Here is an 11286-nt window from a genome sequence, read left to right as displayed (position 1 = left end):
CTTTTAGTGTATTCACAGAGTAATGAATCCATCACCACAGTCAATTTTAGAACATGTTCATTACCTCAAAAAAACCCCACAGCCTTTAGTTATCACCTCCCCCAATCCCCTGTCCCTCCTGCCACAAGCCCTAATCAACAATTAATTTACTTTATAGCTCTATAGACTTTCCTATTCTGGACTTTCATATGAGTGGAATAAAATAATACATGGACTTTTGTGACTGGCTTCTTTCACGTAGTATGTTTTCAATGATCCTCCAAGTTGTAGCATGTGTCGGTACTACTTTCCTTTTTGTGGCTGAGTAATGTTCCACTGTATAGATATATCACATTTTGATTATTCACCTGTTGATCGACATTTGAGTTGTTTTCACCTTCTGACTATTATGATTAATGCTGTTATAAACATTCATGTACAGGTGTTTCTGTGGACATACGTTTTCATTTCTCCAGAAGTTAGATCATATCATGTCTCTATGTTTAATTAAGGAACTGCAGTCTTTTTACCAAAACAGATGCACCATTTTACATTCCCCTCAGCGGTGTATCAGCATTCCTGTTTTTGCACATCCTCCCAACACTTGCCGTTATCTGACTTTTTGATTCTAGCCATCCTAGTGGGTATGAAGTGGCATCTCATTATAATTTTGATTTGCATTTCTCTGATGAGTAATGATGTTAAACATCTTTTCAGGTGCTTATTGGCCATTTGTATATCTTCCTTTGAGAAATGTCCATTTAGATCTTCGCCCATTTTTATACTGGGTTATTTGCCTTTTTATAATTGAGTTTTAAGAGTTCTTTAGCTATTTTAGATACAAATGACTTATCAGATTTGTATTGTTTTGTTCAATTTTTCCATTTATAAAATCTGGATTGAATTATAGTAAAGATTCATGATATCTATATCTGTTTAGCGTTTTTGTTAAGGATTTTGAGAAGTTTGTTAATTATCTTGTCTGGGGTTAAAGCATCTAATCATTGAAGCCTAACCTCCTGGCCAACCTTCCTTTGGCCACAGGTGGTACTACTAGACTGGATAACTTTCTTCCAAGCAACCAATTGGTGGTAGGCAGAATAATGGCCACCCACTGAAAGCTGCCCATGCACTAATTCCCCAAATCTGTAAATATGTTATCATACATGGCAAAAGAAACTTCAAAGACATAGTTGAATTGAGTACCCTGTAAAGGGAAGATCATCCTGGATTATCTGGGTGGGACAAAACCTTTCCTGGCTATAGTCAAAGAGAGATGTGACTGCGAAAGAATGGTCAAAGAGATACAAGGCTGCTGGCTTTGAAGATGGAATAGGAGGACATGAGTCAAGTAATGTAGGCAACATCTAGAAGCCAGAAAAGACAAAGAAATGGATTCTCCTCTAGAGCCACCAAAAAGGAATGCATCCCTGACACCTTGATTTTAGCCCAGTAAGACCCATATTTGAGATCTACAGAACTACCGTGTTTCCCTGAAAATAAGACCTAATGGCATGATTTTTCAGGATGCTCATAATATAAAATAAGCCCTAACGCGTCTTTTGGAGCAAAAATTAATATAAGAGCCTGTCTTATTTTCAGGGAAATACGGTAGGGCTTATTTTATATTACAGGCATCCTGAAAAATCATGCTAGGGCTTATTTTCCAGTTAGGTCTTATTTTGGGGAAACACAGTATAAGGTAATACATTCTTATTGCCTTAAGCAACTATGTTTGTGGTCATTTTTATAGCAGCAACAGAAAACTAATACATAACACAAACATAGATTCTCATGCACCCAACTGCTGAGTCAACAAAATTTTCAATCTACAAGATTAGCATTATCAGAGCAAATGCTGAAAAATATCTAGTTCAGTTCTGATGAGCTATCATTTCAGAACAAAGTTGTTTCTCACTCCCAACATCTTTTTTCAGCATGCTTTTTTAAGGAGTTGCCAAAGACATATTGTTAATTGTAACAGAAAATAATTGGAACCTATAAATTTTCCCTATTAAATTTCCAGAATCTCTAAATTATTTAGCGATAAAAATTCCTCCACATCATTGCCTATACTTCTCTTGGTTATTTCATTTAGAATTAATACTAGAATAGCAACTGCTTTTAAATAAATGGTAAAATGGTATGCTAAAATTAATGCAGTATATTTCATTTGAATAAAGGAATTACAAAGATGTATATGATAAAGCAAGTTTCAACTTTCCAAAGAAAATGAAAACTATATATTAGGGATGATGGAAAAAGACTTAAGGGATAGTAGAAGAAATTCAAGGAATACAATCAATCATAGGGCAATACTACTCCCTATCAGGGCATTCATTTCTGCAATAATGAATGTGATATGTTGAGAATGTGCGGGAAGATAATCAAGTTGAGCCATTTGTGACGAAGATAAATTTTGGCCTAAACTCCTGGTTTACGTAGGTCAGTGCTTTCATAAGAACTTTGCGTTTATTGGTCCAGAGCAGTGTGGCCATTGATATAGAAACAAATACAAACTATAGGCCAAAATTTATATTTCCACATAGGAGTTCAGTTCATGGAACAGATGGATTTCACTTCCTTTCTTAGGAAGACAATGCTACCAATTACCTGCCATTAAAGCATATACCGTGTTTCCCTGAAAATAAGACATAGCCGGACAATCAGCTCTAATGCATCTTTTGGAGCAAACATTAATATAAGACCTGGTCTTATTTTACTATAAGACCAGGTAATATAATATAATATAATATAATATAATATAATATAATATAATATAATATAATATAATATAATAATACCAGGTCTTATATTAATTTTTGCTCCAAAAGACACATTAGAGCTGATTGCCTGGCTATTCTTATTTTCAGGGAAACATGGTAGGTGAAGAACTTACTCAATTCAAGTAGATTTAGAATATATTTCAAATTTTTCCTTTTATTACTCACAATTGCAAGCAAGTTACTTAATCTTTCATAACTCCAGTTATTTAAGTGTAAAAGAGGGGATAATATGCCAACTCCTTTAAGGTCTGGAAAAGGATTAAAAAGATAATGAATGTACTCTGTACACTACTTTTAACTGAATTAGAAATCAAAAATTAAAAGCTTAAAAAAGATCAGTTAGAGCAAACTGATCTGTTCACTTAAGATCTGTGCATTTTATTTATTATATAATGTTTTAATAAAAAATCTTAATGTTAAAGCATTAGGATTAGAGTCCATTGGAGGTAGCATAAAACTAAAATGATGGTGGCTTACATGAGATAGAAGTTCCTTTATTTCTCAAATAAAAAAAGTTCAGAAGTAGGTAAACCAGGGATGAGATAGTAACTCAGTAATCATGAGGGACCCTCATCTCTTTAAAGTTTATTCTACACTGACTGTCTTTGTCCATTATTTCTATCCTCAATGTTGCTTTATGGCCCAACATCGCTAACTGTGTTCCAACCATGATGTACACATTATAAGCAGCAAGGAGTTTTGTCCTTCTGTAAGGACAAAAAGGGACTCCTTCCTAGATGAGTTCTCTCTCTTTAAATAACTTTCTTAGAAGTCATCTACAACATTTGTATATGCATGTCATTGACTAAAACCTAGTCAAATACCCCATTCTAGCTGCCAAGGACGTTGAAAAAATGTATTATTTTGAATAAACACACCAATGCCCTAAGTAAAATTTGGGATCTGTTACTACAGAAGAAAAGATGAATGGATATTAGGTGGCCACTGCATTTTCTGTCAGAGATACTCAATGTTTCTCAAATGGGAAAAGTCAATTTCACTACTATGCTATTTCATTTCACTGGATAAATACAGTATAGCTTTCCCTCTCCTTTAAACACCAATGAAACTAAATGGAAAGCAATTAAAATAATTATATTAAAATGAATACTGGTAAAATGATGAAAGGAAGTACAATTGGTATAACATTTTAAGAGAAAACAGTATCAAAGATTAGTGCTACGAGAGCAAAATAAAGCAAGAGCCAAATTCTCACTGTACCAGTTCTCTTTCCTTTCTGCTTAGGCATACTTCAGCATAAGTGTTAGTGCATTCCTGCTTATATATACCTAATGGTTTAAAACTAATAATAAAAACTAAAAAGCTCAAGAAAATACAATTAACTATACAAAATTAACTTTTCACTGTTTTTCCCCAATACATTTGTAAGCTATTCCAGAACAAAGATTTGTACAAATACTGACTTCATTAGCCTTTTTAGAGGCAAGATTAAGGACCATTCATCTTGTTATAGTAATGAAGAGATCCTTAAAACAAAAAACTAACATAAGAAATTTTGCAAGCAAGTTTAGTATAATTTAAAAATTCCTAATAGGTGGCCAGAAAAACCATCACATTGAAATGATCAATTTTAACTATTTGGAATATGATAAACAATTACTGTCACTGAATACTGAAACCAAAATCATTCCCAAAGTTACTATTTTCTTCTATTTCTGGCCCAGGATAATGGCCCTGAGAATTGGGCACAACAGGCTTCAGAAATTTGAACTCGCTGGCCCTAAGCCTCCGGTCAGACAAACCTCATACTGATAGCTCTGGGAAAGGGTCCCAGTACCGCCGACATCCACCAGGTGGCCGGAAAGTGGCCCTCGGGCACCGAGCAGCCACCCAACGCGGCGGCCCTGCCCTCCTGCACAGCCGCACCGCGATGAACGCCAGCACCGAGAACAGGAAGAGCGACGACACCGACGCCAACGCGATGACCAGATAGACCGTGAGCGGGTCGGCCTGGGCGGGTCGGCCGCCGCTTCCGGGAGCGGCAGGTAGGGCTGCGAAGCCGTCCACCAGCAGCACGTGCAGCGTGACGCTGGCCGACAGCGGCGGCTCGCCATTGTCCTTGACCAGCACCACCAGCCTGTGCTTGGCCGCGTCGCGCGCTCAGCAGCGCCGCGCCGCGCACCTCGCCGCCAGCGCCCACACGCCGAACAGCCCGGGCTCCGTGGCCTTGAGCAGCTGGTACGACAGCCAGGCGTTCTGGCCCAGTCTCCGTCCACCGCCACCACCTTGCTCACCAGGTAGCCCGGCTCGCCGCCCTGGGCACCAGCTCGGTGCAGGGCGCAGAGCCGTTCTGCAGCGGGTACAGCACGAAGGGCGAGTTGTCGTTGGCGTCCAGCACCAGCACGCGCACCAGCGCCTGGCTGCTCAGCGCAGGGAGCCGCGGTCCGTGGCGCCCACGCGGAACTCAAGGCCTGCAGGGCCTCGTAATCCAGCGCCCTCAGGGCGAACAGCTGCCCGTTGTCGGCGTTGATGGACACCAGGAGGCCAGGGGCAGGTGCGGGTCCTGTGGCGGCAGCAGCAGTAGGTGACCTGGGCGTTGGCGCCCGCGTCTCTGTCGGTGGCGCTGACGCTGCCTATGTGCAGGGCAGGGCTGTTGTTCTCGCGGACGAACAGGGTGTAGGAGGTTTGGGTGAAGGCAGGCGTTGTCGTTGACGTCGGACACCAGCACGGTTATGTTGTGCTGGGTTTTCAGCCTGGGTGTCCCCAAGTCGGTGACGGTGATGGTGATGTTGTACTCGGCCTGGCTCTCTCTATCCAGCGGTCTCTCTGTGACTAGGGTGTAAAAGTTTTCCAAGGAAGATTTCAGGAAAAAGGGTAGATCGTCTTGAATGGAGCAACTTATTTTCCCATTTTCTTCCGAATCAAGATCTGAAACACTGTAAACTGCAACCACAGTCTCGGGAGTTCTCAGGGATCTGGCTGGTTAGTGCGGACATAGTGACTTCTGGGGCATTGTCGTTCACATCCAAAACTCGAGTCAGAACGGTGCATTTTCCGAACAAGTTTCCAGCATCTCTGGCCTCAATATTGACCTCATAGGACTGAATTGTTTCGAAATCAAGATGTTTTTTCAGTCGAATATCTCCTGTCATGGGGTTGATCTCAAAGGTTTTTCTAATCTCTTCTGAAGCCTGGAAAAGTGAGTAGGAAATCTCTCCGTGGACTCCTACGTCTACATCCGTCGCAGAGACCCTGACAATCAGGAAGCCTATGGGACTGTCCTCAGGGATCTGAACATTATAGTAAGGCTGCTCGAATTCAGGGGCATTATCGTTGATATCTGTGACTTCGATGTAGACCTGAGCGGTTCCAGACCGGGGTGGAGAGCCGCCATCCTGAGCGATGAGCGTTAACCTGAGCTCAGGTTCCTCCTCGCGATCCAGCGCTTTGTCTAGAACCAGCTCCGGGTATTTCCTGCCATCGCTGCCTTTGCGGGTAAGGACCCAAAAATAGGAGTTGGGACTGATAATATAACTCTCAATATTATTTCGACCTACATCCACATCCTGAGCGTTCTTCAGAGGAAATGCAGTCCCAGGAGGACTGCTCTCTGATATTTTTAGCAACATATCTCGTTCCACGAACACCGGAGCATGGTCATTTATGTCTATTACTTGTAGCTCAGCTTGAAAAAACTGTAAGGGATTCTCTAGCAACACCTGGAAACGCAGCACACAGGGCTCTGTGTGACCGCACAGTTCCTCTCGGTCCAGTTTCTCATTTAGCAACAAATACCCGGTCTCCTGATCGAGCTGCAAATGCAGTTTGTTCCCTTTGGAAATTACCCTAGCCCCCCGCCTAGAGAGTTCACTCTGGCCCAGATCCAAGTCCTTTGCTAAATTGGTTACAAACGAGCTCCCCTCAGTTTCCTCCACCACAGAATAACGCCTAGGTTCAGTGCCCGCCTGAGATAAGGCCAAGAAGAGAAAGAGAAAAAGGACTTGCCTTTGTTTGCAAATGATCTTCCAGCCGGCCTCCATTGTTCTTGCTTGGTACAGCCTCTGGAGAGGCTGGTTCCGCTGAGCTGTAAAGAACTCAGTATTTGAGACTGTGATTATTCCACAGGATACCTCAGAAATATTCCGGTGAGTAGTCCTTTTCAGAGGACCAAGTCTTCCTCCGGTGGCACCCGAGCTTCCGTGGGCTTCCAAGCTCTGCTTGTAAAATTTGCCTGTTAATGGAGCCGTAGCTGCAGTTCCGGTTTGTACCTTCTTATCCTGCAGCGCCACCACGCGTCCTCATAGGATCTTACATTTACTGGGATGAAAATGGATGCAATAGTCGTAACTCTTGCCTGTGTTGTACAAGTTACAACATTGCCTTTACTATAGCCAGACCTTACAGTGCAGACAATTGTCTGAGGGCCACACAAAAGAAATGGCATTAGTAGGGACTTTCTACTTTTAACAATGCTAATTGAGTTTGAAGCAAAAAAATATATATTTATGTATCAGCCTGAGAACAAAGAATATATGCAGGGGAAAAATTTAAATAAATAATTGGGCTAAAATGGACAAGTTTCAGAATCATGTACTTTTATTGCCATGAACTAAGGGAATAATTAATAGCTATGAACCTTGGGCAAATTATTTAATTTCTACCTCAGTTTCCTCATCTGTAAGGTGGAGATTATAATTATAATAGTATCTACTATATAGGGCTGCTATGAGTTCTCCCCATACAGGTGAGGAAACTGAAGCAGAGACAGATTAACCTTATAAATACATACACACACACACACACACACACACACACACACCAGGCATGTAATTTGATGTCACCAGTTAGCTGAGTTTAATTGAGTCCATTGTCATGACTTAGAAAAACACCCAATATTCACATGGTAGGAGAATGCATGAACAGAATTATCTCAGGTAGAAGTTATAATGTCAAATGATTAAGCAAGGAAAGACTGGAAAGTTTGTCTACTAGAGGTATTATATAATCTGTGACAACAGTGGTGATTCTGTATTTAGAAGGATGTCCTAATCTTTAACTCCACTTCTCTTTTTATAATGTCAATTAAAAATACTTTTATTTAAAAGAATTTCAAACTTGATTAAGGGAAATAGTATGATAACCCTCCAGATACTCATAATTAGCTTCAACAATTCTGAATATTTTGCCATAATTGTTGATCTCCCATTTTCACATCCCAAACTAAAATTTCACTCATAAATACTTCTATACACCTCTAACTTTTAATGACATATATACATATATGAACTACAGTGCCATACCATACCTAAGAAATTAGGTGAATATTATTTAATATCATCTACATTCAAATTTCTCCAATTCTTTCACAGTTGTTATGGTTGTTTAAAACAATATTCATCACACATTACATTTGGTTGGTATGTCTCTCTTGATTTATTTAATTGTGTAAAATTCCTTCCTCCCTTTTTCCATGTCATTGATTTGTTGGAAAAACTGGATAATTTTATCCTGACACTATGAGAACAACTTAAGATTACGGAGGGTTTTTATTTTGTCCTTAGACTATATCCCATTATTAATGCACAGTAATAGTACTATTTTAAGATTTACCAGCATTAGTTTATAATATATTCAGAATACAGCTACACAAAAATTATCTGGATATGTTAAAGAAAAAGCAGTTACAGATTATTATAACAAACAAAGCTTCTTCTTAACTCCCCAGAATCTCTAAGTAATTTAATGATAACTTGTTTCTCTTTAATATTACATATTTAACACTATTCTTTTTCTTATACTTTCTGGATTCAGCACTGCAGTATATTGAATAAGAAACTTTAAAAATAAACTTTCAAATTAAAGGAGGAAAACGTGTTTAAAAAGCACGTTAGGACTACTGTAGAAAAGTACTGTGATGTGAGGAAAACAATAAACTAATGAAGCAATCAAAATTATGTAATATTTCTATTCAGGCTCATTAATCTTTTCTGTGAAAGGAAGGTCATACGTTCACATAACAAGAAGAAAGCACAGATTGATCTTTCCTTTTTTTTCACTTGAGATTTGGTTAGATCAGAGCTTTAATAATAATAGTTGAATAATTGATCTAGAAAAGCTGGATTAGTGGTTGATAAGAAAATACAACAAAAAATATGCATATTATTTCCAAATATTGAATATACTGAACAGGAATATGAACAGGAAAAAAATATTTCTTTTCCTTAATTAGGGACAAACTTGCCAGGTAATATCTAATGACAGAAAACAGTATAGCATCATAGCAAGGTCCCAGCATCAAACAGATCTAAGAGAGAGGCTGAGCTCTGCTATTTGTTAGTTGGTGACCTTAGTGAACTTACTGAACCTTTGTAAACATCCATTTGCTCATTTATAAAATAACTCCCCTCCTAGGTTTACTTCTAATATTTAAACTGTTAAAAATAATGTGTGATGCATGGTAAGTACTTTTAAAAAGCTTTAAAAGATATTCTACAATCCATGCTTCTAAAACTTGGGTAGATATACTTCTACAACACTGAAACCAACTCAGAAGATAATAGTAGCAATAAGTTTAGAGACAATGAAAACCAATTTACAACATCTCAAACAAGATTTACATGTCATAGACTGCACAAAACGCATAATTCTTAGAGATAAATAGAAACACATTCCATGCATTGTGGAGGGTCTTAGGGCTAAAACTGGATCATTTCCTGTGTAAATAAATTTATTCTGTGACTTTAAGAATACTTTAAACAATGTGAAAGCACTCAACTACAGGTAACTCAGGATAAATCTCGAGGAATGCATTCACAGACACAATATTCACATTTATTTTTCACTCTTTATTAGAAACCCAAATCATTCTGAAATGAAGGATGTTCTTCCACTTCCCTCCCCATGCTCTGAGACTGCAGATTCGAGAGAATAGGCTTCAGGAACTTGAACTCATTACTCCCAGAACCTCCCTTCAGACACACCTCATACTGGTAGCTCTGGGACAGGGTCCCAGTACCGCTGACATCCACCAGGTGGCCCGGAAAGTGGCCCTCGGGCACCGAGCAGCCACCCAACGAGGCGGCCCTGCCCTCCTGCACAGCCGCACTCCGATGTACGCCAGCACCGAGAACAGGAAGAGCGTCGACACCGACGCCAACGCGATGACCAGGTAGACCGTGAGCGGGTCGGCCTGGGCCGGTCGGCCGCCGCTTCCGGGAGCGGCAGGTAGGGCTGCGAAGCCGTCCACCAGCAGCACGTGCAGCGTGAGGCTGACCGACAGCGGGGGCCCGCCATTGACGTTGACCAGGAGCAGCAGGCTGTGCTTGGCCGCGTCGGGCTCGCTCAGCAGCCGCGGCGTGCGCACCTCGCCGTTGCGCCCACACGCCGAACAGCCCGGGCTCCGTGGCCTTGAGCAGCTGGTACGACAGCCAGGCGTTCTGGCCAGTCTCCGTCCACCGCCACCACCTTGCTCACCAGGTAGCCGGCTCGCCGCCCTGGGCACCAGCTCGGTGCAGGGCGCAGAGCCGTTCTGCAGCGGGTACAGCACGAAGGGCGAGTTGTCGTTGGCGTCCAGCACCACGCGCACCAGCGCCTGGCTGCTCAGCGCAGGGGAGCCGCGGTCCGTGGCGCCCACGCGGAACTCCAAGGCCTGCAGGGCCTCGTAATCCAGCGCTCTCAGGGCGAACAGCTGCCCGTTGTCGGCGTTGATGGACACCAGGGCGGCCAGGGGCAGGTGCGGGTCCTGTGGCGGCAGCAGCGAGTAGGTGACCTGGGCGTTGGCGCCCGCGTCTCTGTCGGTGGCGCTGACGCTGCCTATGTGCAGGGCGGGGCTGTTGTTCTCGCGGACGAACAGGGTGTAGGAGGTTTGGGTGAAGGCCGGGGCGTTGTCGTTGACGTCGGAGACCAGCACGGTTATGTTGTGCTGGGTTTTCAGCCTGGGGGTCCCCAAGTCGCTGACGGTGATCGTGATGTTGTACTCGGCCTGGCTCTCTCTGTCCAGCGGGCTCTCTGTTACCAAGGTGTAGAAATTCTCTACAGATGGCTTCAGGACGAAGGGGAGATCATCTTGGATGGAGCACACCATCTTTGCATTGTTCCCTGAATCTTTGTCTCTAATCCTAAAAACAGCCACGACTGTCTTGGCAGAGTTTTCTGCAATTGGGCTAGTAAGTGATGACATGAGCAGTTCTGGTGGATTATCATTGATATCTGTTACGTGAACCACCACGGTGCATTTTCCAGAAAACCCTCCACCATCCTTTGCCTGAATAGTTAATGTGTAAGTTTGTATTTCCTCATAGTTCAATTCGGCTTTAAGTTGAATATTGCCAGATGTTGAATTGATTTGAAACGTTTTGAGAATTCTTTCAGTTGCATAAAAAAATGCATAAACTATTTCCCCATTACTTCCGGTATCTAAATCTCTAGCTGACACGGCAACAACCAAGGAGCCAACAGGGCTGTTCTCCGGCACCTGCACCTTATAGAGCGACTGTACAAATTCAGGGACGTTATCATTTATGTCCAAAACTAGTATGCGTACCAGAGCGGTCCCGGATCT

General features: G+C 41.9%; 2 protein-coding genes across 2 annotated transcripts; both read right to left on the bottom strand.

Annotated features, from left to right (window-relative positions):
* Positions 1–4095: 4095 nt before the first annotated feature.
* LOC109451080 (protocadherin beta-13) lies at positions 4096–6919 on the bottom strand. The gene is given in 12 exon segments (XM_019739006.2): positions 4096–4504; positions 4507–4584; positions 4587–4634; positions 4637–4990; positions 4993–5037; positions 5040–5162; positions 5165–5194; positions 5197–5268; positions 5271–5306; positions 5309–5427; positions 5429–5689; positions 5691–6919. Coding segments are annotated over 12 exon segments (2358 nt in total). The 5' UTR covers positions 6767–6919; the 3' UTR covers positions 4096–4388.
* A 2631-nt stretch (positions 6920–9550) lies between these two features.
* On the bottom strand, positions 9551–11283 carry LOC109451079 (protocadherin beta-7; the record flags this gene model as incomplete). Its single annotated transcript, XM_074324405.1, is given in 7 exon segments — positions 9551–9813; positions 9816–9929; positions 9932–9960; positions 9962–10099; positions 10101–10169; positions 10171–10209; positions 10211–11283. Coding segments are annotated over 7 exon segments (1701 nt in total), but the record flags the coding sequence as incomplete, so codon positions are not given.
* Positions 11284–11286: the final 3 nt, after the last annotated feature.

This window comes from Rhinolophus sinicus, unplaced genomic scaffold (genome assembly GCF_036562045.2).
Source record: "Rhinolophus sinicus isolate RSC01 unplaced genomic scaffold, ASM3656204v1 Contig192, whole genome shotgun sequence".
In the NCBI taxonomy this organism is placed as follows: Eukaryota; Metazoa; Chordata; class Mammalia; order Chiroptera; family Rhinolophidae; genus Rhinolophus; species Rhinolophus sinicus.
Note: the sequence above shows the minus strand (reverse complement) of the source record. Positions and strands in the feature narration are given on the sequence as shown.